Source organism: Silurus aristotelis (genome assembly GCF_946808225.1).
Source record: "Silurus aristotelis genome assembly, chromosome: 5".
NCBI classification, from domain to species: Eukaryota; Metazoa; Chordata; class Actinopteri; order Siluriformes; family Siluridae; genus Silurus; species Silurus aristotelis.
In genome coordinates this window covers 15,305,870-15,331,432 of record NC_139578.1, presented here as the reverse complement: position 1 = coordinate 15,331,432, position 25,563 = coordinate 15,305,870, and the positions used below count along the sequence as shown (strand labels likewise).

General features: G+C 37.9%; 3 protein-coding genes across 5 annotated transcripts; 1 reads left to right on the top strand and 2 right to left on the bottom strand.

Annotated features, from left to right (window-relative positions):
* Positions 1-317: 317 nt before the first annotated feature.
* On the bottom strand, positions 318-5,702 carry LOC310725787 (schwannomin-interacting protein 1). Of its 2 annotated transcripts, none has more exons than XM_083540830.1 (7): positions 4,207-5,702; positions 3,584-3,803; positions 2,192-2,298; positions 2,023-2,110; positions 1,766-1,915; positions 1,528-1,645; positions 318-985 (listed from the first exon to the last, which is right to left on the bottom strand). In XM_083540830.1, the coding sequence occupies exons 2-7, from the start codon at positions 3,791-3,793 to the stop codon at positions 885-887; spliced, it is 774 nt and encodes a 257-aa protein (XP_083396956.1). In that variant the 5' UTR covers positions 3,794-3,803; positions 4,207-5,702; the 3' UTR covers positions 318-884. The 2 variants fall into 2 exon arrangements, with proteins under 2 accessions (XP_083396956.1, XP_083396955.1); XM_083540829.1 differs by having other exon boundaries at positions 3,584-3,795; positions 4,207-4,693.
* Positions 5,703-5,955: 253 nt separating this feature from the next.
* On the top strand, positions 5,956-8,263 carry LOC310726127 (ribonuclease kappa-A-like). The gene is made up of 3 exons (XM_083541382.1): positions 5,956-6,141; positions 6,518-6,600; positions 7,773-8,263. The coding sequence occupies exons 1-3, from the start codon at positions 6,064-6,066 to the stop codon at positions 7,903-7,905; spliced, it is 294 nt and encodes a 97-aa protein (XP_083397508.1). The 5' UTR covers positions 5,956-6,063; the 3' UTR covers positions 7,906-8,263.
* LOC310726125 (polyunsaturated fatty acid lipoxygenase ALOX12-like) lies at positions 7,874-20,633 on the bottom strand. 2 transcript variants are annotated; one of them, XM_083541380.1, is made up of 15 exons: positions 20,504-20,633; positions 15,220-15,363; positions 14,731-14,932; positions 14,558-14,639; positions 13,499-13,621; positions 13,200-13,306; positions 12,734-12,906; positions 11,769-11,912; positions 11,478-11,681; positions 11,297-11,383; positions 10,548-10,717; positions 10,300-10,421; positions 10,005-10,105; positions 8,934-9,104; positions 7,874-8,622 (listed from the first exon to the last, which is right to left on the bottom strand). In XM_083541380.1, the coding sequence occupies exons 2-15, from the start codon at positions 15,361-15,363 to the stop codon at positions 8,443-8,445; spliced, it is 2,010 nt and encodes a 669-aa protein (XP_083397506.1). In that variant the 5' UTR covers positions 20,504-20,633; the 3' UTR covers positions 7,874-8,442. The 2 variants fall into 2 exon arrangements, with proteins under 2 accessions (XP_083397506.1, XP_083397505.1); XM_083541379.1 differs by lacking the exon at positions 20,504-20,633 and adding an exon at positions 18,513-18,698.
* Positions 20,634-25,563: the final 4,930 nt, after the last annotated feature.

The following is a 25,563-nucleotide window of genomic DNA, read 5'->3' as shown; positions in this document are numbered from 1 at the left end:
CTCTTCATCTGTCCCTCCCCCTGTCTATCTTCTTTCCTCTATTTCTGCTGAGCTGTCCTTTTGAAGATACAAACTCTGACTAGGCAGGACAAAGAAACGCCTTTTTCTGTGTACGTATTAAGTACTAGTTTAAAAGTAAAGCATTATGGATGTCTAAAACATCTAAAGTTTACTGATCACAAGCTCAGTAAAAACATATTGTGAATAAACTGTAACTTTATTCAGAAAAAAAAATAAAATAGAAAATAATAAAAATCCACCAGTAGCATCAATCACTCAGGTGCTGCCTGATATATGTACATACAAACACAATTCAATTATTCTAGGTAGACTTTAATGAGCATGTTTTAGGCAGCTTTGATTCTCTAACTGCCAATTTGCATAATGTACATTTGTGAGCACAGGTGTGGTACATGTAGTGACACATCATCCCTTCAGGAGATTATTGCTTTATCCATTAGCTCTACAAGTGTCTGCATGTGACTGTAAACTATTGAGTATCAAATTATAGATGCAGTACATCATTAAAATGTTGTAAATATGACACAAAGGCAAAGGGGCTACAACAATAAAAAATAATGATTTGTCGAAAACAATTTGATTCTGGAAAGCGGTTGGTCCTAAACAGCCATAAAAGCTTAACAATCAATGCCTTACAACAACTTTGTCAACATATTAACAGAAACCTTATAAAGCAGCTAAAACAAAGGCAGACTTGGAAACAAATCCGTGCAATTTAAGTCGTTAAATTCTTTAAACAGTCCTTTGGTGTGGAGAAACTTTTCACAGTAAAGTTAATTCTTCCAGACAACTCTCCCAGGCTTGTAAGTTCTCAAGGGTTTGAGGCATTGGTTTTGTCCCTTTAATTGAAGTGACAACTTCAGTCAGAGTGATGTCATATCCTGTATCTCCAGCAGCATGGCATCCTGCTCAGTTCTTAACTGGTCTCTTGTAAGAAGTCGACCCACTAACTCAGAGCTGAGGTCTACACACACACACACACACACACACACACACACACACACACACACACACACACACACACACACACACACACACACACACACACACACACACACACACACACACACGAAAAACACATAATAGAGGTTATTGTAAATGTGAAATGGGATGTTCAAATAGCACATACAAATCTTATGGTCCACACATTTTTGGCCATATAAGGTCCATGTCAAATAAAAAAAAGTAATGAAATGAAAATGATGTTTATGTTGGATTATTTTAAAAAGAAATATGAAAGCCATATATATAATCATGCTGAATAAATAAACTGATATGAACACCATTTTTGAGAAAGTGTTAAAACCTGGTCTGGTTCTTCAAGAAGCAATGATGACTTGTTTATTAGCCAAAATACCACCGTTATTTTAAATATAAACGATACCAGAGTTAGCAAAAACTGCAAAGATTAGCAAAAAAAAAATCACAATGCTGCACAACATTATAGGTTTTTAATTCGGGACAATAAACATTTAAAACTGTTTCAGATTTTAAAAATAATCTTACTATGAATGTCTTTGCTTAGTGAGGTCTTGAGTGCATTCAGCTCCTTTATACTGAAATTCTGCAGGTCGCTGCGATTATAATGAGTTCTCTCTTTAACTGCATCACTGGGAGGTTTGGTCTATGATAGAACAGTCAAGCAGATTAGTATTTTTTTTAAACACACACAGATGTAAATGATTGCATAACCTGATCTTAGACTTAGAAAATAAGAATTAAAGAGATCTTGATGCAAGGTTACCTGTTTTTGCTCCAACCTCAGCTTGTGTTTTAGCATGCTAAGGGCAGCCTTGACCTCTTTCTTAAATCCACCAGATTTGGCTTTACTGCTGGATGCAGTGCTGGAATGCTGCTGTGGCTGCTGCATCTGCTTCCCAGAATGTTTATTCAACTGTAAATAGTAAGATACCATGCCACAAAAGGATACTTATAATGTATTATTACATTTCAAAGTCTTCAGTGCAACAGATTGAATAAAGATTAAATGTCATTTGAAACCTCTTTTTTCTCCTTGTCTTCCTCCTCTTCATCCTCACTCTCACTGTTGTTGATGAAGCAGAGCTGCAGGTTCATATGACTCTGAAGTCTAAAATAACCAGGAAAAACCCACTAATATTCAAATATTACAGCAAAGTAAGAAATGGAAAAGAATCGATCTGTTAAATACCGTGATGTTAGAGCTGTCAGGCGACTATCATCCACATCCTCACAGCTGTCTTGATGTCTGGTGAGGTTATATAACTCTGGCCAACTTTCTGTCCATTGAGCCACATCCTAGAAATATACAAAACAACAAAGGTGCCACTTTAACTGTTTCGTATTAGTTTCCATATAAGCAATTTCTATACAACACAAAATAATTTTGCTATATTTTACAAAATCTTCAAAATCTAGGGAACCATTTCTCTTGTGTTTCTCAAATGTTCATCAAAAACTCTAGGCAATGATGAAATTATGTCTGTATCATTACAATGACAGTCTTCTATTAGGAAGAGTCTAAAAAGTGTAAAGTTGAACATCTGTGGGTGGGATGAATGACAGTACAAACTCCCTTGTCAATTTAAGTCATGCTAGTCAATTGTGGGCATCGGTGAGCACATGTATGTGGAAAAGGGGAAGTTAGTGATGCTCTCTAAGTGTGGTTAACTGCTCTGTGATGCAGCAAGAACAAGATGTGATAGCTGGCTTGAGATTTCTTTAAGTTAAAAACTGTTGTGTGATAGGAGAGATGGGTACTTTGTGGCAACCTAGTCAGATAAATAAGTAATTGCAAAAGTCTCAGCTTGGCGATCTGATGCCAATTTTTATGTGATTTTGTCGAATAATAAATTGTTTGATATTACACTAGTCAATATTCTTACCGCTTAGATGTTTGTCTGTAAAAATCTGTTTACATGTATTTTAATGCCTTTGACTAAAAAGGTGAAGCCGGATGTAGCAGAGCGGGAGATGCTAAGATTTTCAATAGGAGTGACAAGAATGGACAGGATTAGAAATTAGTTTATTATAGAGGAACAGCGCATGAAGGACTCTGTGGAGACAAGGCGAGGGAGGATTGAGATGGTTTGGACATGTGCAGAGGAGGGACATGGGGTACATCGGTAGGAGATTGCTGAGGATGGAGCCGCCAGGAAAGAGGAAAAGAGGAAGACCAAGGAGGAGGTTTATGGATGTGGTGAGAGAAGACATGCAGGTAGTTGGGTTGAAAGGGGAAGATGTAGAGGACAGGGGGGTATGGAGATGGATGATCTGCTGTGGCGACCCCTAATAGGAGCAGCCGAAAGAAGAAGCAGCAGCAGATTTGAATGCCTTTTCCATATGAAATATTTGATTTCATCCATGATTATAATGGTAAATTGCAGGTACTTTGATAGTAAAACTACAAATTTAATACTACAATTAGTGTATCATGAAAAGGTACACCACAATATGATTATTTTGTTTACCATACTGCCAAACACCAATTTTAGTTGACCATTTCACACACTTATTACATATGTGTACACCTTCGCATATAGTGTGAGCCATTACAATTTTCCATTCATTTTGTAACTCTTACCTTGTTCTTCTCTCTCCGTTCTTCCTCTTGCTTCTCAAGTTGGGCAATACGTAAACTTAATGCCTCCCAGTGCATGATTGGGAGTCCAAGGTCATCATCAGAGGAGCCTTCTTGCCACAGCAAGGCTGCTCCTTCAGCATCATCCTCCGTCTCATCGCTCTCCTTTTCCTCTCCCTTTTCCCTCTCTCGCTCCTTCTCTCCTTCCATCATCCCTGGAATACTTTAGTGATACATTTCCAAAGTGCTTGGGTGAGACCATGGACATGTGTGGCCACATTAAATTCTGCTTAAGCAATAAGATGTGAAACTAACATTAAAAAAAGTCAATATTTGGATTGAAAAAAAGTTTGAGAAGCATGACAAAAAACTGAAAGAAAGACACAGTCAACACTTGAATTTCTAATGGGAATAACTTCTTTAAAAAAAGCATACAAATTAAGAAACAATTCTACTATCAAATTCTTGAAACCTGTAAGCAGTTTTCTAGTTTTTATTACAGCAAAGCTAAACAGGCCCAAGTTAATAGTAGGTGAGGTTCGGCCACGTAGACTGCTGAAGTTCTGTCCATTTGGGTTTTAAAGTTCTGTGTATTTTAAAACAAGCTGCCAGGTTTATTCTCCTACCTGTATGGCTGTGGGAAACTTTATCGCAGAAATGAAGTAGCTCTGTGCTTGCAAAACGGTCGCCAAAAAAGGCCTAAGTTCCCATAGTTTCCCCCGAAGTTAGATGTCTCCTCCTTTTAGGTCCCGTTACTCCCGTCTTCATTCGACTTTTTTTTTTTTTTTTTTTTTTTTTTACATTTCTTTAAGCCTGCGTTGTTTCTTCCCTTGTAGATCTGAAACCACAATCCTAAGTCTTTGTAGTGGGGAAAAAAGCAGATAAATTCCCCGTGTGTGTGACTTTAATAACGCCAGAAAAAGTAGTAGTTTGCTCACGACCGCCTCAAATCTTGAGGAATTTCGCAACGTTTTGTTACAGAGAGGGGAGGAGAAAGAAGCCGAGCAGAACCACCAGGTGTCCGATTTCCCCCATTCACACACCATTCAACTTCTACAGCATTAAAACCCCACTTCAAATATTCACCTGGACTCCATACACTGAATATCACATGCCTCTCTCTCTCGTATGCCCTTTTTTTTAATTCAATGCTGATCATTTGTATCCCAGGAAAACTAATGGAAACTGAAGCTCAATACATGGGCAGAAACAACGAGTCTGGACATGCCTCATTTGCGACAAAACAGCACTGGGAGCGTCCTGATTTTTTTGTTTTTGTTTGGGTGACTTCTTACAGTGAATCCTAACAGTGTATGTAGACCACATCTGAGTGCACATAGCGATATGAGAGTCAAATGAATCCCCAGACGCTGCTTCTGCAGTTCACCTGAACATGGAGGTCTGTGGGAAAGTAAAGTGTATCAGTAAACATACAGGGTATAGCAAAACATCCAATCATCTTCACTTGTCTACTAGAAACCAGTAACAAATCCAATCTAATGGGTAATCAAACTAATACAATCAATCGTCAATAAGAACTCTAAAACTCTAAATCTGCTCTTCCCAAACCACAAAGTCCTTTTTTTGTGGTGCATCAGCAATTATTGTTAGTAATGTATTGTAACATTGGATTGTGCACAGCTGCTATCTAAGGCTGAGGATAGAGAAATCTGGACTGACCTTTGCTACTGAAAGCCCCTAACAAAGATTTTCTTGGAATCCAAACAATGCATTTTTTAAATTCTGGTTACACACTTCATTATCGTTTGTTAATAACCAGACAATAGTTATATAGCATAATCCTAAACTATTTTTGTTCCTTATTTGCATCTACATGCATATAAAATTATCTTTGGTTACACTTTACATGCTCAGATCCTGCAATCTGGCCACTCATTCGAGCTTTGTTGCAAAAAAGAAAAAAAAATGAAAGCAGAATTTTAATGTTAAAGTATAAAACTAAAACAATTTCCCTAATTTTGTGAGGTAGGCCATGTTTTTTTCTGAGTACTCATTTTTATATCTATCTATCTATCTATCTATCTATCTATCTATCTATCTATCTATCTATCTATCTATCTATCTATCTATCTATCTATCTATCTATCTATCTATCTATCTACGTTAATACATATCCATCCATCCATCCATCCATCCATCCATCCATCCATCCATCCATCCATCTATCTATCTATCTATCTATCTATCTATCTATCTATCTATCTATCTATCTATCTATCTATCTATCTATCTATCTATCTATCTATCTATCTATCTATCTATCTATCTATCTATCTTACTTACTTACTTACTTGCTTGAAATATACACTGTGAGAACTTTTATTTTGAAATACTCTGTCGTGTTCGGACCGGAAGTCATCGCTAAGTCACCTGACTCGTGCATATGACTGTTGACAGACTCAGACGTAGGAAGAATTTTGGGTAACTAATATAAAGTTGCTTTTGTTTGTTCTGTACTGAAAATGGCTTCTTTTATCTTCTGTGGTCCGAAATTGGCAACATGTATGCTGGTGTTGAGCATGTGGGGAGTCATTATGCTGGTAAGAATCTGATCTTTGTTTTAATGAGCTGTAGCTTTGATATTTGTGACTGCGTTCCGAGTATAAAATAATCTGGTTCTCCAAACATCCACAGTTTATTAGTATGTGAAGTGAGAGTTTGACTTGTTTTTAATAATTAGAATCTACTGTACAGGCATTATTAAAGTAAACGTGGTGTATTAAATGGTTTATATAGGCATTACACTGAAACACAACACTTTCAAAAGAGTAAACACACAATAAACGCTTTGGTGAAAGGATAGAGATATAAGACATATATATTCTCCTGCAAATCCATAACGTTCTCTGTGAAGATGATTTGGAGGAATGTCAGTGTAAATTCTGAGTTCCTCTTCCCTCTGGGTTCCTCTTTTAGGCAATGCTGGGGATTTTCTTCAGTGTTCATTCAGCTGGACTTATTGAGGACGTGCCTTTAAAGGAGGAAGACTACCATCAGATGTGAGTTCAGTTTATGTATTCAGAAATAAGTTATATGTATCCTCCATCAGATTCCAAAAAGCAGTGCTTCAGGGGCATCCTCTGTTGCTTATAGAGAACATGTGCTGATACTGATTTGATTGTAAAAAAGTTGAAATTTGGAGTAGCACCTGATAAAACCCTATGCTCAGTATGAAAGGTGATGCTGTAGAGATTTCTCCTCACTTTGGTGCCAAATAAATCAAATCAAATCAAGTCAAGAAGCTTTGATGGTCATTTCAACCATATACATCTGAAGCAGTACACAGTGAAATAAAACAACGTTCCTCCAGAACCCTGATGCTACATTAAACAACAATCACAGAAAAAAAAATTATTTACAGTCATTGAGGTGTTTGTTATATGAAGCAGCAAGTGAATAGTGAGTTCTCGAAGTTGATGTGTTGTATGCAAGAAAAATGGGCAAGTGTTTATAAGGATCTGAATGACCTCAACAAGGGCCAAGTTGTGACTAGACAACTTATTAAGGTTAAGGTTTTAAGCACCTTCAAAACAGCAGGTCTTGTGAGTTGTTTCTGGTATGCAGTAATTGGACAACTGCTAGGTCCACCCAGCAGACACCCAGTGAACCAGCGACAGACTCATGGACACCCTAGGCTCTGTATGCATGTAAGGAGTGCAGACGAGCCCTTACGGTCCGATACCGTACAAGAGCACTAAAACTGGTGGAAAAGTTAAGGTTGTCGCAAGGGCAACCTACAGAACGTGTTTTAAAATGGTTGAAGTGTAGTAGCTGTGGATTCTTCTTGTTTAATGCCATCTAACAAATATTAGGTATATCGGACCAAGATGTACCATCATAGTATTGATTAGTGATGAGTTTATTTTCCATTGTTCCTGAACAATTTCACCCACAAAATCCAAAACATACACCACATTAACATGCAGATTTCTACAGAAACAAAGCTATTACATAAAGATCAGGGATCCTGATGGTTATTTTATAAGAACTATGGCTATGGCACAACACATGCCACATATGAAATACCTTTTCACTGATGTAAGATATTATGTGGCACACGGTTTACTGGCTGGATGTTATTTGTAAAAGGGTTATTTCTTGTTTAATTATAAATGAAAGTAAACCATTCCTAAATTATATTGAACATGTGCTTTTGTGTTTTTCTTTACAGCCAGGACGTGTACGCTGTCTACAATAATGTTGGCTACAACTGCTTCATTGCTGCAGGAATCTACGTGGTGATCGGCCTGGTGTCTTTTGTTCAAGTCCGATTAAACAAGCGTAATGATTATCTTGTGCGTTAGCGCCATCTGGTGGCTGGAGAAATCCAACTCCTTGAAAGTCATTTAACTGTATATTAAAGAAGAAAAATGTTTGATTTTTAATTTGTAAAGAGCCAACATTTCCACTTTGTACAGCATTCTCAGGTTTATATCTTTAATAAGATCAGTGTGGGATTATTATTTATGGAAGAAGGATTGTTGTATTTAGTTCATATTGTGCCTTACTGCCTTCTTTACATTTTCTCACCAGGTGTATTGTAGACCAAATGCTTTAAGACTTTTAACAATAAACATGTGCCACTGTCAGGCTAAAAGTAAACTGGATTTAAAATAGCAAACAATAGTATCACATTTGAATAATGTTTATATATACACATAACACATCAGAAATGACTTGTGAGTTACATTTTGTATAGACTTTAAAAAATTTGTGACAGTGAATTACAGAAATAAAATGAGTTTTCTGTGATTACATAGATTAATAATTTCCAGTTCATTGACTGATTGTAAAATCAGTACGACATAGAAAGCATATAGCACTGTTTCAAGTCTATATGTCTATATGGTAATGCTGTTCTCTATATTGCTTGGGCACAAGTAGTGATATGGTGGTTGGAATCCCTTAGTCTTCTTTTGAATTTCCTCCTCAATGTCCTTGAGATCCTGCCTGAAGTTGTCTAAGATGTTTTGGGCTGCTGGCTCAGTGAAGTACTGTTCCTTATATTGTGCCAGAGGTATCTGAACATGTTGGATAGAACAGAGGGTAGAAATGAGAAAACAAAAATCTAGGGTTTTTTTTTTTTTTTTTTAGAGGAAAGTAAAGAGGAGAAATTGTCTCTCTCATACATATATATAAAACTTATAATACCGAAATAAGTAAGCAAGTAAATAATGGTAAGAAATATTTTGGAAGGATTCCATTATTAAATCCAGTGTTCTATAAAGCTACACGCAACATCCTGTGCTTTATTTCTGCATTTTATTTTGACATCTTGTTTAAACAGAAGGAGCAGGAGCACTTGAAGTGTTTCATGGAAGTGTTGACTCACTGCGTCTGGCTGAGGTCTTCCTAAATGCCATGTGATTGCCATCTCCATACATGACTGGCTTATATCTGGGAGTGTGTTCATGATCAAGTCCATTGTGACACTGTCCTTGTCTGTGGGTGGAGGTTGGCGCATGGTGCAAGGTGTATTGGGTACCCACGAACAAAAGTCAAACTAGAGTACAGAAGGAACAAATACACAGTATTAATCTGAACAAGAGTAAAACACTGAAGAGGGTGTTGTTAAAAGGGACCCACTGGCTAAAATGTAAAACTACATGATGATAATTGCTTACTTGCTTGCTGCAGCAGTAGAGGTAGAGCTAAAGCTTTTTTCATTTAAATATTCTAAGACATTTCTACTGCTTTGGGTGGCTTCCCTAACTGCCACCTACACCACAAGTGTTTCGACTGTTTTTAATAACACTATTACACTTAAGTCTTGCATTTACTTGATAATGCAGTAACGATAACATATTGTGTTTTAGAGCTGAGCGAATCTGGATTCACCCGGTTAAATAACTTGACCCTTTATATGACTTGGGATTCAGGAATCATCTTTATTTACTCGGATCACTTGAGTCCTCGGTTATCTTGCTACTAACAACAACATATATAAATACAAATTGTAAATTACACCATTTAGATTTTGTTAGCAGGAAACTAAAAAGTATTTGACAGATGTTCAGGGAACTTCCTGCATGGTCAGAAACACCAGCCAGAGACACAGTTTCATGTGTCCTGGCTGATCCACCTGATCCATGGGATTCAGCGGATCCTCCAGACTCGTATCGCAGAGCAAAACAGCCGGATCCGAGGGACTTGAGTGGGATTCATGAGTCCACAGATTCGGGGGATTCTAAGGATTCGGCGAGTGCCCTCTAGTGGAATTTCATAGCAAAAGCAGGCAGAATCCCTACTGACTTGTGAGACTCGGATCCATTCAATGGATACAATTGAATACAATCAATTTAAAGTTTTCATTTTACTGATATAGTAATAATGATACGTAGCATTCAGCATTAAATGTTAGTTTTATGGTGAAAGAAGAATACAACAGTGATACGTCACTTACCTGACCATTGTTGGTTGCTGCATGTTGTGCAGTGCTGGTGAAGATGACCACACTCAAAAGTGTGATCAGCTCCTGCTTTTTCTTTAGTTCATTAGGCAGCCCTGAAACACATGAATTATAAAAAGAGCATATTAATTCTGATGTTTAAGGATAAATGTCATCACAGTTGCTGCATATAATGCAATACTGCATTTGAGATCATTAATTAATACATAATTAGGCCAGACCCATAAGATCGAGCAGCACAGTTATTGCCAAGACACCAATATCACATATATTTGTTCAGGCAACTAACCAAAGTGAGGGACATTTTCAAAGCCTTCTTGAACCACTTCCTTAATCCATGCCTGCAGTTCTGAATCCTGCACTACTTCACTGTCGTTTTCATAATATAGAGACACTATGCTGGAGACAAACCTGTAAATAAAAAGGAGAGATGTGAATACTTCTTGCATCTCCAGAAGTTGGTTAAATATAATGTTAGTGCCTGATGATAGCAGGAAATAGTAGCTCAACAGGACTACATCATGTTTGGACTCTTACGTCTCGATCGCATCCCAGAGCATGAGGCTGTGCTCTCTGTAGAAGTATTTATTGAGTTTAGTGACACCCCGGTCTACGAAGTCGTAGCAGGGTTGAAGAGAGCGGTAGGTCAGGAGTTTATACTCTCTCTGAGCGAGCACCAGCAGCCCATCACCACCTGTGGATGCCACCTGCAGGAAAAGCACGGTCGCTTATCTATGGCTGATCCAATTGGGGTCCAAAATATGTTGAACAAATATGTTGCACCAAATACAAAATCAAGATACAAAGAAAATGTGTAGAGCACGATGAGCACATACAAGGTGGTATCAAAAAGTTTCGAGACTAGCTTTGTTTCCAAGAAAGTACTTTATTTATCACACTATCACCTTCAAAATAGTCCCCTTGCACAGCAATACAGTGCTCCCAGCATTCCTGACACTTCTTCTTTTCAAAGTGTGTCAAGCACCTTCTGCTAATCACTCTGGATCTCCACAATGTCAAAACACAACCTATCAGCTGGGTCTTCATCTTTATTTGTGGCGCATGTGGTCAGAATAGCTTCAGTTGCACAGCTTCCAATGTACACAGGACTATGTCTTTTGGCATACTGAAGTTCATTGCTCCCTGTGACTGTGCGTGCAGTCTTTTGCTGCCATCTATTGGCATGCTAGAAAACTAGTTGAAACTTTTTGATTCCGCCTCAAATAAAACGCAGGATATGCACCAACAAAACCAAGTATATATATATATATATAGCTGAAGCTCACCCTTTTGAAGACGCCATTTTTAGAGATAAGCTGTGTGCGTCCACGGCAGTTTATCTCCAGAGTGTACTTAAAATGAGGAGTGAGTAACTGTAGAGACAGAGGGGGAGAGAAGGAGAAGTTTATCCTTATACCTAACATTTTGTAGATTTAGAAAAAAGTTCATTCATACTTTCATGCTCACCTTGTTTATAGGGTGGACTGAAGGAAGGTGACGCAGTGTGGCCACACAGAACACCTCCACTACAAGATGGGTTCGCAGCAGGTGTGATAGTATTTCGAACATCTGAAATTCAGCATGACGGACCCACATTTTTGCCAATAACCAAGCCAGAGGTGGATCATTTGGGAGAAATATGGGTGTGTCCTTAGTAGGATTCTGTTCAAGCTGAGAAAAAGGAAAAAAAAAAAAAAGAATGAGCGTTTTCATTAGCTATAAGTTGCCTCTGGTTAACAGATATGGGAAAAAAAATACCTGTATGGCAATGGGAATGAGGCCGTTGTCTGGATGTTCATACAGTAAACACAAGGGAGCTGCAATATACTGCTTCTTTCCTCTGATTACATTCCCAGGGAGTCCATCCATTATTGCATAGTCAACAAGGTATATATTTCCAGCCTTCAGCGAAAGAAAAAAAAAAGAGAATCTTAAAAGATTTTAAGATATTAGGACAGAGGTCCAGAATATTTTTATGGTAAAATTTATTACAGCAAGTTTTTGTGCTAAACCCAAGCTAATCTTCCTGATGAAAGCATTACACACGTGTATGCAAACAGGGCTGTTTCCAAGATATAAAAACGTTTGGGGCTTTTAATGACTTTTCTTCTATGCATGATTTTAAGAATTTATAAGAATTAAAAAAAATTTGAGAGATGCTTATTTATTGATGCAAATCAGAGCCTTGTCTATCGCTACCTATTATTCAGTCTCTGAACAGAATAATAAACTCCATAAAACACACAAAGGGCTGACTACAAAGCAAAATAACAGAGTGCACAAAATCTTTCATTAATGCAGTGTAGACACCAAGCCTGGTTCACATTAGTGAGTGGTTCAATTATGGAGTCACCAATTCCTTTCCTCTTTTTGTAATCTTCTGTACACAAATAGTTTCTGTCAAAATGTATACTGAAGTTCAAACAACCAAGCAACTTTGTAATGGACAAATATAGATGATTGCAAATATTAAAAATGAACGCTTGAGCACCACATAATTCCACAACCCAATAAACACAACAAATCCATTCAATAGTGACTTCAAGCAGTGCCTCAGTCCATATGATCTGATCATTAACCCCCTTAGTGTTAATATCTGTGTTTCTGGTGCCCTGTGATGAACTGGTGGATTTAGGATTACCAGGTTAAAGTGGTTACTAAAGATAAACATGAATATTTGAATGGTGTATAGCATCACGCAGAAATGATGCACTATATCTAACCTTGAGCTCTTTATCAAGGGTGGTTTTAGAGCTTAAGTAAGCCTGCACCATGTCACCAGACACAGGGAAGTTGGAGGGCAGTGTCCTGCAGCTCTGGATCATCCTTGGATTTGACCCATTCAGAAACTGATGCCCAAAGAACCAGTCCTCCTTCCAGTGTTCCATAGTGTATTCTAACATTCATAACACATTTGCATTAAGTTAGTTAGTAGTATTATGCTTGAGTGCTACACAAGTTTCAAATAAATGTTTTTATTTACATAAGTTTTATTATGCCTACTGTAACTTAATTGAAAAAGAGTTCAAAAGAAGGAAGATATTTGGCATAAAAAGGGTCTCATAACAGCTGTAAAGTTACACTTATATTCTCATGATTATACAAATGCTTTGTAATGTTTTTTTGTTGCTAAAATAAAGAAATCACTTGATAGTAATGGGATGAAAAAGTTGATCACAGTTACTATACCAGCAATGGGACTCCGTAATTTCCAAAATATTTGTTTAAAATCATCAAGATCCTTCCATGACCTTCCAAACCAGATGGCCAGCTTCTTTAGTGACAGCTCTATAAGCCTGAGGGTGAAAAAATAAAACATATGTACAAATTTATATAGCACAAATGATTTAATGACTGCGATGTAAACTGTAGATATGTAGATATCCATTCAAGTGTTTTTTTCAGATTGATAAAGCATTTTGGTTAAGGTTTAAGATTTAATGAATAATTATTTTTATAAAATCAACTTAATGTAACAAGCTGCTCACGCATATTGAAGTGATCTTTCGAAGTCACAGCGCTTCTCATTGGCAAAACGAACATCCTGAGGTAGGTCTGCCTCTGATTTGGCATCTATACATTTTGGAATTCCTGTAGCCCAGGCTTGCCATCTGACAAAATAACTGAATGCTCATGAATGTGTTTAAAACTCAACAATTGAACATTATGACAAACATTTTCCAACTCATAGTTTTGTGTAAGTTATTGCAGAATCAACTGAACATCAACATTTTTCACAGATTTCTTGAACATAATGGCAAGCAATGCATTCAAGTGAACAAACTTCTTCAGCAATTTAAAAACAATACAATAGCAAATATTCTTCGTTCTTCAGAGAGAACTGGAGGTGCAGTAACGTGCCAGTTTCTTTTCTTTTTTTTTTTTCTTTTTTTTTTTCTTTTATTTCCACTGTTCCTGATTTTTCAAATAATAAATAATAAAATTATTCCTATTGTGCTTACATTTTGCCTCACCCTTAAATACAAGCAGACCCATGCACATGACAGCAGGCATTTGTTGTTTCTCATCATAAGTATTTGTAGAGTGGTTCACAGGTTTCATCACAGTAAATATTAAACACGCTTAAAAATGTTGGAGATGGTAAGTACAATTCATACTTAACCATTGCTAGAATGGAAACCCATCTAGACCGGTATCATCACATAATAATAATAATAACGTTTGTCAATTACACAATGTTAGTGAGTAAGAGAGAGAGAGAGAGAGAGAGAGAGAGAGAGAGAGAGAGAGAGAGAGAGAGAGAGAGAGAGAGTCACATTTAGGCATTCTTTAGATAATATTGTGCCAGGACATTTCTCTCTGCAGGAGTAATACATTTAGTTAGATTAGATTTGAAGTAGAACGGTATATGGATTGATGGTAATGCTCATTGCGCATTTTTTTTTATTAACTTTTAATTATTTGTGTGCCTTTTAAATTTACATTACATTATGTGCTCTTTAAATTATGAAAACAGGTATTATAGATTATTAATTACATTTTCTATCTATGAAACTATCAAACACCTAGTGCTGGAATATAAATACCGGAAGGTTTTCTGTCTCTCCTGCAGCTGTGCCTTTCTATGAGCCAGCTCCTGGGGCAGGATCTCATCACACAGCCTTCTAGCTGTAAAAGAAACATAGAGAAAATGCCGTCCTTAGGCGCTTGAATTAGGACGAGATTAAAACTTCTTCCTGGGGCAGATGTTAAGACTGACCTTTGCCATCACGGACTTCTACTTTTATATTCTCCACTAGCCAGCGGTAGCAGGGGAAGGTCTGTGTGACTTCACCTCCTGGTGGGGTGACTTTCACATAATCGCAAAACCAGTTATCTTCCACAAAGTATTTCTGCTTCTCCAAGCGTACCAGGAGAACACGACCCAGGGAAACTGAGCTCTGGACTATGTATTCATCAACCTGTAGAAGAATTAAAAAAATGGAACAAATACAATGTATTTACAATAACAATAACATGTATACTGAGTCACAGCAACAACTATTAAGGAAGCCATTATTATGATACAGGTTAACAAGACAAATGCCTTTTTAGTTTCCAAAATGGTAGGAGTTTAAAGCCCAAGACTCCTTCACCTCTGCTATAAAGAAGTTTTTATTGTTCATTCAGATGCCTGGTTTGCATAGTTGTTATGTAACTCTTAATATAAGCAGTACAGTACATTTCAGGCCTCAACAATGTCACTTACTGTGTCTCTATACAGATCCAGGCCTGGTTTGTCCAGCAGCGTCCTCTCACTCTCGCCGTTCTCCCCCACCAGAGTAAGATACACATAGTTACTAGTACCCGAGTAATCTAAGTTGCCTGTAGCCACGATCACTTTGTACTCCATCTGCACACAAAATTCACATCAAAATATTCAAACACAGACTAGGGGTGTAACAGTACACATATTCATATTCAGTTAATTGGTACAGGGCTTTCGGGTCGGTATGGAGGTGCCACAGTGAAACATTTTAAGTCGTTTTCAGCTGTAAGGCACAACAACCAAAACAAATGCTACATGCAACTGACATTTATTGTACATAACTTATAAACCTCAAGGATGAAGATTAACAAACCTCAGAGCCACTATCAGATCATATTCATATCTACTGTAACATAGATGATGAAGGCCAAGATAAGGATTTCTAAACTGAACAAACGCATCAAACTAAATATAAAATGGAATAGGACTATTTTAGTAATCGATTATTCTAACGATTATTCCATTGATTAATCGGGTAATTGGATAATATACAAAGAAAAATAAGACACGTCTCTTGAAATGAACAAGTAATTTGTTGCCTTTTTAGAAAACTTTACATTTTTATTGCTGAAATTACAATGTGTGAAAACTAAATTCATTTAATGCATTTAATTGCCATATTACATCGAAAGCACCAGGTTATGGCTGGTTTATGGTGTAATGATGTTCTTAACATTTCCGCATTATAGCCCCAACCATGCTCACTAAAACTTTTGCACTAAGCATTTAAAGATTGTACTATTGTATTTTCTAACCCATCTAGTAAGTCAACTATAGAAATAATAAGGATTTAAATCATTTTAACATAAAAATCATGATGCTAAAATGTATTAAGGACAAAAGGCAAAACAATTAGTGAACATTTTCACAACTCCACTTTCAAATGGAAATAATGGATTTCCTGATCTAGTGAATATGTGTCAAACTTAAGGCCCGCGGGATGATTTTATATAGATCTATTATTATTGTTATCAATGGCCCGGCGATATAAAGCGCTGATAACACAAACTACAGATCCTATAATGCAGCGCTTCAGCTGCCTTACCGAACGCTAGACTACCTGGGAACATTCCTGCGTCAATCAAGTGGAGCTTCTGTTGATGTATTTAACCCTATTGTAAAGTTATTGAAGCCCCTCACAATGGCGAAGAGAAAAGTTGATTCTGAAAACAGAGCCCTTCAAAACCAATGTGATTCTGAGTACCGTATTTTCCGGACTATAAGCCGCTACTTTTTTCCCCACGCTTTGAACCCCGCGGCTTAAACATTGAAGCGGCTAATTTATTGTTTTTTACTGTTTTACAAAAAAAAAGTGAGCCCCATAACATTAGACCAATAAAATTGCAGAACGGGTTCAGGTGAACCAATGAAACTCTTTATATTAAATTAGATGCGCTCCCACTGAATCGGGCCGCACCACATCATAAATATGGATGAGGTTCCTCTGACGTTTGACCTGCCGCTCACTCGGACTGTCAACAGGAAAATGCGAATCATTCGTCACGCTGAAAACAACCGGGCATGAAAAAACGCACTTCACCTGTGTTCTGAGCTGCACGGCATCGGGAGAAAAGATTTACCGATGGTGATTTGCAAAAGCACGACGATGCCAAAAGATAAACTCCAGAGAGAAATTGTTGTGAAAGGAAGGAGGAAGACAGTGAACAATGACTTTCTTGGTAGGCTACTGTTTAGATACAAGCCGTGTAGTCTTTCGTTAAAGCCTGTGTAAAGTTCATTAGTTTTAATGTAGAAACCTGTCTATAAGCCTGCGGCTTATAGCTAGGTGCGGCTTATTCATTCATTCATTTTCTCCCGCTTATCCGTAATTCGGGTCGCGGGGGCAGCAGTCTAAGCAGGCCTTTGCCCCGCCTTCGACTGCTGCCCAATCCTCACAGCACCGTCCCTTACGGTCCCTCCTGCAGGTGGTGAGCCCACGGGAAGCGGCTTATTTATGTTCAAAATAAAAATCTTTGTCAAATTCAGTGTGTGCGGCTTATATTTGGGTGCGCTTAATAGTCCGGAAATTATGGTATATGTTTACTGACACTGGCGGTAAACTCGTGTGTTTTATTTGTGGAGCGAATGTGGCTGTAATTAAGCAATTGAATCTAAGACGGAACTATGAGACAAAACATCAGGATAAGATGAAAAACTTGAATGCAGAGCAGAAGATACAGAAAGTAGAAGAGTTAAAGAAGAATATGACATTTCAGCAGACGTTTTTCACCAGAGCAAAATCACAAAGTGAAGCTGGTGTGAAAACAGAGGAGAAATCAGAGTCACATCAGCAGGTTATTTACTGAGGGAGAGTTTCTGAAGAGCTGTGTGATAAAGCTGTGAGAGGTCTGGTGTTTGACTGAAGATATTTTTATGGAGAGCAATATATTTTAAGCAATTTAAAGTTTTTTTTTTTAATGGCATAAGAGCAAAGAAATCTAATTGTTTTGATTTGTTGTTATTTTAACGTTTATTTAAAAGCACAATTTTAATTTATTTTTTTCAGGGGGTTTTTTGCAGCATGTTCATATTTCTAACTTGTATAATTTTGACAGAATATATATTTTTATGGAGAGCAAAATATTTTAAGTTATTTAAAGTTTAAGTTGATTTATTCTGGAATATTATTTCTGTCTTTTTAAAAAATTTATATTTATGTTAAAAAAAAAAACATTTAGTTTTAGTGTGTTCAATAAATGTTTTTGCTGTTCGGCCCGTGACCTCAAGTGTGTTTTGAGTTTTGGCCCCCTGTGCAGTTGGGTTTGACACCCCTGGTCTAGTGGTTAGGATACGGCGCTCTCACCGCTGCGGTCCGGGTTTGATTCCTGGTCAGGGAACCAACCCCAGCCATTAGGGTTGCACAAGCCAGTGCATTCTTAGTGCAGTTCCAAGCCCGGATAAATGGGGAGGGTTGTGTTAGGAAGGGCACCAGCGTAAAAACATGTGCCAAATCGAACATGCGGATCATGAATACGGATGATCTCAGCACTGAACTCAGCAACACTGCGTGTTTATTAGAAATAGCCATTAAAGACCCTGAAGTGCGACTTGTACTGTTACATCACGATGTACATTTCCATTTAGTTAATATGAGCTACAGTTCTCCATCTACACATGCAAAACATATCCATGCGATTATACATGGTTCTAACAGGCAGAAATATGGGTTTGTGCCCCAAGACAAATTGGAGTTTCACTGTTTAAGCATAGAAAAGTTTGTAATGGATATTTACCTTAGAAGGATTGTTAGTGAAGTCCTATGCTTTACTTTATCCTGTCCGCAGCTTCCTTCCGCTGTTTTTGCGCAATTTGTACGGTATTTTTAGGTTTATCTCAGTGCACTGTTTACCGCTGACTTCTGTAAATCGTGTCTTCCAACAGACTCAGAGGTCTCTTTTTTCCTCAGCCTCTTCTCTTTTTCTCTTTCTTTTTATCAGGCTCATTTCAGTCCTCCCCTTTCTCTCTGCATGGTTACGCCCAACACCTAAGTCAATGCATTTCATCATTCCATGAATGTTATCAGCACATCTACAATAGAAAAAAAACCCTTACACTAACCCACATTATACACATTCTCTAATTTGTAAAAAACGTTGCTTTCTGGCTCAAGGAAGTAGATTGTAACAAGTTCCACACTGCATTTTTATAAGGCCTATGCAAACAATTCTTTTTTTCTTTTTTTTTCTTTTTAAACAAGCAAAGACACACAGCATTCATTATCTAACAGACTCCCATACACTTAATATCTGACCATGACCATGACCATTTATATGTGCTTGTTCTCTCTAATTTGCTGCTATAGCATAGTAACTCCTATTCTTCTGGGAAGGCTATATTTCCATTATATTTTGCAGTGCAGCTGTGGGGATTATTGTCCATTAAGCCACAAGAGCATTGCAAGGTGTCTGCTGGGCTGCAGGTTATAACCCAGCAAGACAAGAGCTGATCACACACATGGTTTTGTCCTGTCTTTATTATATTTTGCAATGTAGCTATAGGTTTTTAGTGCATTAGTGAGGTCCAGTGAGTATGTCAGGTGAAAAAGTAGTTTCATTAAGGTAGAGATCAAGAAACTTGAGTTCTTCGACCCTATCCTTGGCAGATGGTGTTTTCATGAACCTTGTTTTTCCAATCTGGAACAGTTGTGAGCACTGTAGTTTGAATGAAGGGAATACTATAATGCAATGATATATAAAAAATGACATTTTAGACAATTCTGAGCGTCAACTTTTTTGCAAGTCTGTGATCAAGATGAAGATGTTGATACAGTATAAACAAGTGTAATGGCCAGGTATCCATAAACCTTTGGCCAAATAAAGTACAGCACCAGAAGGGAAATCATGTCCTCTAATCGGTAATTTCATTTGCAATTTACATTTGCATTGTACAAAGAGAACCCAGTAGAAAGTCAGATTTCAGTCATTTCCACAGGACCTGTTAGGGGACTGAGACACTTACAATACTTCATCCATGGGGCTTAGAGCCTTTACATCTGCAACATCAGGAGCATTGTGATAAGAAACTTTACCAAGCAGGACAGGCAGGCTCTACAGAGAATACTTAGCTCAGCTGAATGCATCAGCACTGGGCACTCTGACAGTCTGTAGTCTTTCTATAGCAAGAAATGCTAATTAAGACAGGAAAGGTAATGAAGGGCCCTAGCAATTAAAGAAAAGGATTCTACTCTTTGTTTTGGTCAAGAACAGTCCCTAAAAGCCTACACAGAATGAGAATGAGGAGGAGCATGCATTTTCAGCCCTCAACCAAAAGAGCACCAAGGACTTGTTTTTTTGCATTCATGCATATATTGCACAACACCCACTACCTTCATCTGTTTAAACTTAAATTTACATTTGGCAGATACTCTTATCTAGAGCAGAAAGTGATTTGTAATTTTTGTCAGTTGCCCAAGTTGTGGGTCTTCTACCTTTTAATCTTCAGTTTGATAAATGCCTTCAGGTAGGTGGGGGATGGCCAGATTCTAGCTTTGTTGTCTAAAATAGTCTAATAATGTTTTAAATCACAAGTGAAGACCTGCCAAGACCAAGCTTTAGTAGCCATGTGTTACAATGACATGGGATTAAACCAGCACTGAAGTGGCCTCAGTAGAGAGTCGTCTCTTAATCATCCTTATTTTATAAAGGAGAATTTTACATGACCATGCAAGGCCAGCAACATGAGCAGACAATGATAGTGGTCCAGAAACGTACCCTGATCCACTCACCTTTTGAGTACGGTACAGCACAAACACCCAAGGATACAACAAACACAGGCAAATGAAAGAGAGTAAATGCAGAACAAGATAAGGATTAAATACAACAAATAATTACCAGTGAAATTGAAACAGGTGCACATTCATGTGAGGTTCAGTGGCTGATGGGAAATGTAGTCTATGTCCATAATCCTCACACGTTGTCTTATAGTATGATCTTGATGTGTCCAATAGATAAAACGGATTTATTTTATTTTTTGATTACAATAATTCTCATAATGTAGTATCAGCAATTCAGCTATACTGTGAAACATGTATATTAAGTCATATAATAAATAGCACACAAGGCTAAAACATGACACAGATCATGTGGTTTAAATATAAGCAACAAACAATCCCCATATTTTCATAAATGTTTGTGCAACAATACACCTTTTAGAGAGCTCTATGGGTATGACTAGTACTTTCACAATAATTATAGTTTTAAATTAAAATATATGTAATTGGTGTCAAAGGACTAAAACTACTATTGATACACACAGAAACCTCTAAACCCACTCTAAAGTGTATTGTTGCACAACCTTTGAAAATGTGAGTATCAGAGATCTATGGGTATTGTTTAATATGTAAACATACTTTGTTCTTCTTCTTGCCTCTTGTTCTAATAAGAGAGTCTATTTTTGCATCATGTCATGCATTTGCTTGTGTTGATTGAACCATGAGATCATAGTTAATAATAAACACAAGAGATGACTTGCACTTGCTGTTCATAGGTAGTGTTCTGAAAAGCAACATAATGCTAGTGCAGCTCTGTCATTGCACTATTTGCCTATTATTGAGGTTTAATGAATGAATGAATGAATGAATGAATGAATGAATGAATGAATGAATGAACGAACGAGGATGGGTAAAATGAGCTGTAGGGTAAGTGTGACGTTTTATGTTCCACTACTATTTTCCAAAAGTGAGCTGTTTCATCAGAGCATCTTTATTTGTGTCACACAGTGCTCTTTTCACTACTGTGATGCTTGAGCAAACCTTTTCAGGGTAGATCAAAACCATTTCATGTAACAAACTGTCTGTTAATAGTGTAACCAGAAATATGCACTTAGGTGTGCCTGCAAACAAAGAGGTGCCAAAAGTGGAACACACCCATATAAGTGGATAAGTAGAACAAGATTTATTAAAATTCAGAACAAGTACTAGATGATATTTATGTTTTTGCAATGTGGTAAAATTCAAATTAATGTAGTAAGTCTTAATGCTGTGAAGAAAATCCTCTTTTGTAAACTCACTCAAATTAAAAGTCTAAATTAGAGGAGTTCCCCTTTCCCCTTCTAGATTTTTATAAACCATTAATGAGATGAAATATTTAAACAAAATATCATTAATTATAAAGGGAAATCCCCAGATCTGAAATACAATTCTAAAGTGCTTTGTACAAATTCTTCTATTGCTTTGCTCATCTCTACATCCAAATTCATTAACATTAATGCTTAAATCTCAACAATATGCTGGTAAATGTTTAAAGAATAAAAGACAGTCTGAAATGTTTTGTTTAATTACAAAATTATAAGTTGCCTAAAGATTTTTTGTCAGGCATGGCCTTGATGCTCTTTTGGTTGAGGGCTGAAAATGCATGCTTCTCCTCATTCTCATTCTGTGTTGGCTTTTAGGGAGTGTTCCTAACAAAGAGAAGAATCCATTTCTTTAATGGCTAGGGTCCTTCATTATCTTTCCTGTCTTAATTAGCATTTCTTGCTATAGAAAGACTACAGACTGTCAGAGTGCCCAGTGCTGATGCATTCAGCTGAGCTAAGTATTCTCTGTAGAGCCTGCCTGTCCTGCTTGGTAAAGTTTCCTATCACAATGCTCCTGATGTTGCAGATGCAAAGGCTCTAAGCCCCATGGATGAAGTGTATTATAAGTGTCTCACTCCCCTAACAGGTCCTGTGGAAATGACTGAAATCTGACTTTCTTTGTACAATGCAAATGTAAATTGCAAATGAAATTTCTGAATAGAGGACATGATTTCCCTACTGGTACTGTACTTTATTTGGCCAAAGGTTTATGGATACCTGGCCATTACACTTGTTTATACTGTATCAACATCTTCATCTTGATCACAGACTTGAAAAAAAGTTGAAGCTCAGAATTGTCTAAAATGTCATTTTGTTATATATCATAGCATTATAGTATTCCCTTCATTCAAACTACAGTGTTCACACCTGTTCCATCTTGGAAAAACAAGGTTCATGAAAACCATCTGCCAAGGATAGGGTCGAAGAACTCAAGTTTCTTGATCTCTAACTTAATGAAACTACTTTTTCACCTGACATACTCACTGGACCTCACTAATGCTCTTGTGGCTTAATGGACAATAATCCCCACAGCTACATTGCAAAATATAATGGAAATGTAGCCTTCCCAGAAGAATAGGAGTTACTATGCTATAGCAGCAAATTAGAGAGAACAAGCACATATGAAGGTCATGGTCAGATATGAAGTGTATGGAAGTCTGTAAGACAATGGATGCTTTGTGTCTTTGCTTGTTTAAAAAAATTAATAAATAAAAAATAATTGTTTGCATAGGCCTTATAAAAGTGCAGTGTGGAACCTGTTACAATCTACTTCCTTGAGGTAGAAAGCAAGTTTAAAAAAGAATGTCGTTTACATATTAGAGAATGTGTATAATGTGGGGTAGTTTAAGGGGGGTATTTCACTGTAAATGTGCTGATAACATTCATCATTTCATGGCCCAAGATAATTTGTGCAGACAGAACTACAGCTTATACATACTTGGAAATAATGTACATGTGAAACTTCATGGGAAATATAACTGGGGACAGTAATATTGTATATTGTTAATATTATAAATGCCGTTTGCCCAAGAAAAGAAAGACAAAATAGAACCTTTTGAATTCTGCATATCGCGGTTCATTACTTGTTTGCTTACTTGTATTCACTTAGTTGTCACACTCTTCCACTGCTACTGCTGGTTTTGTCATTTGCTTATTTTGACATTATTTCTGTGTCTCATCCTCGTCAGGTTTCTTCATTTTGTGCTGAGGCATTGACTATATGCAATGCTTTACTTTACGCACGTACTCCATCCATCTCCCTCCCTCTACCCCCACTTATTCTAAAGCCGACTCCAGCTTCGTCTGTCCTCGCCCCTATGCAGAATCCGTCTCTCTCCCTTCCTACACTCTTAGGGGGACCTGCACCAGTACCTTCCTTTGCTCCCAGACATCCACTGAGCTTAGGCCCTGCTTTCCTTGGCTCTTTAGAAAGCCACCTTCCCCTGGGTGCTCCTGTCCTCCCCACACCAGCAGTTGCCACTTGTACCCAAGGTGAGTTGCTACTCTCCTCCTCTGCCCAAGCAGCTGAGCTAGCAGGACTAGCACCCCCTGAAATGCAGCGGCAGGTGTTTGTGCGCTATGACAAAGAGGAGCCTGGAGATGTGGAGATATCTATGGAAAGTGATTTAGATGACAGCGTGGTTATTATGCCCCAAAGCATGATGCTGGAGATGCAGAATGGAGCTGCTAACATGCAAAGTCTCCCTCCACCATCAGGCAGTGCTATGCCTGTGCCAAATGCTGGACTAGGAAATGAAGCTGCCCCTGTTGAAAAACTCTCTAACGATATCCCCACATCCATCGGGCATCATCTGATGCCTCCCGATTAAAATATCAACTATTTCCCATAGTCTTGTCAAACAGAGCAGCTGGTTTCCCTGGTGCCACCTCTGAACTCTAATGCTGTGCCTATTCCAGTATTCTCTAGTGCAGTGGTCCCCAACCCCCGGGCCATGGACAGGCACCGGTCTGTGGGTCAATTGGTACCGGGCTGCACAGACAGAATAAATAACTTACATTATTTCCGTTTTATTTATTATCTGATTCTGAACGATGTTTTATTTTGGATTTTTAACGGATTCTCTCCTCCACATCTGTCTATGACTCACTCTTGATGCATGTCATGATGCCTCCTCACATGTCTTACCTACAGCCGCTACCTTCTTAAAGGGGTTCCGGCCGCTAACACATAATACATTACTGCTAAATTCAAACCCCCAAGCTAGCAAAATGAACAACAACACAGTGGAATTACGATTGTTATTATATTTAGAAAATTCCAGTTTTTATGCCAGTCGTATCATTTTATTTTGTTGTATTTCTCCGGCACAGATTAAAGGCCGGTCCATGGAAATATTGTCCGACATTAAACCGGTCCGTGAAAATATTGTCGGACATTAAACCGGTCCATGTTGCGGTCGTGAAAAAGGTTGGGGACCACTGCTCTATTGCACTGGGTAATTCCCTGCCTGCTGGTGCAGAGCTTCATAAATAAAGGACATAAAGGACAAAGGGGGCATAGAAGAGATTGAGAACATTGGTGCTGTAGAGAGGAATGAAAGTGTGGTGGGATAGCATCTCTCATTTATCAAAATTTGTTCGAAATCACATTCCTCCCCCCTTAGATTAATCACCCAAGAAACAAGAAATGCACGACTACAAACTCACTGCATAACAATCACAATTAACCCGAACAATGTTGCCAACTACAACACATCACAAATCAAGCCTTTGGGAAGGTTTCCTACATCTCACAGGGTAACATCTCTGCGAACCCTGGTGCGGTTTAGGTGTAATTGGAATCGTCACATCTGGTTTATCATTGTGCGGTTCAGAATCGTTCATGGTAACTGAGGTAAGAGGGGCGGTCTCAAAATCATCATTGACCTTGCCATTTAAATCAGGGACATCGTCAGATAAATCAGGAACAGATAACAGTAAGGATTTTGACTGACGATCCACCAGCTGATCTGCATGCCGTCTCCATGTGTTGTCACCAACCTTTACTGTGCACATCAAGGGACCGGTTCTGGTGGTGATGGTACCTGGCTGACATTTTTCCAGTCTGTAGTCACGTGCTAAGACTGCATGTCCTACTTGGAAGTTTCTTGCTTGTCTATCGTTCATGTGCACAAACTGTTTGTTTTCCACATTTTGTTTAACATCGGGTTTGATGAGATCCAAGTGAGATCTTAAATTCCTCTTCAAGAA

Coding starts and splice junctions, on each gene's coding strand:
- LOC310726125 (XM_083541380.1), bottom strand. CDS start 15,363: ATGGAGTACAAAGTGATCGTGGCTACAGGCAACTTAGATTACTCGGGT. Junction 14,933..15,219: donor TGGATCTGTATAGAGACACA/GTAAGTGACATT, acceptor ATTCTTCTACAG/GTTGATGAATACATAGTCCA. Junction 11,384..11,477: donor CAGTCCACCCTATAAACAAG/GTGAGCATGAAA, acceptor CTGTCTCTACAG/TTACTCACTCCTCATTTTAA.
- LOC310726127 (XM_083541382.1), top strand. CDS start 6,064: ATGGCTTCTTTTATCTTCTGTGGTCCGAAATTGGCAACATGTATGCTG. Junction 6,142..6,517: donor TGTGGGGAGTCATTATGCTG/GTAAGAATCTGA, acceptor TTCCTCTTTTAG/GCAATGCTGGGGATTTTCTT. Junction 6,601..7,772: donor GAGGAAGACTACCATCAGAT/GTGAGTTCAGTT, acceptor TTTTCTTTACAG/CCAGGACGTGTACGCTGTCT.
- LOC310725787 (XM_083540830.1), bottom strand. CDS start 3,793: ATGATGGAAGGAGAGAAGGAGCGAGAGAGGGAAAAGGGAGAGGAAAAG. Junction 2,111..2,191: donor CTGACAGCTCTAACATCACG/GTATTTAACAGA, acceptor TGGTTATTTTAG/ACTTCAGAGTCATATGAACC. Junction 1,646..1,765: donor TGAGGTTGGAGCAAAAACAG/GTAACCTTGCAT, acceptor GTTCTATCATAG/ACCAAACCTCCCAGTGATGC.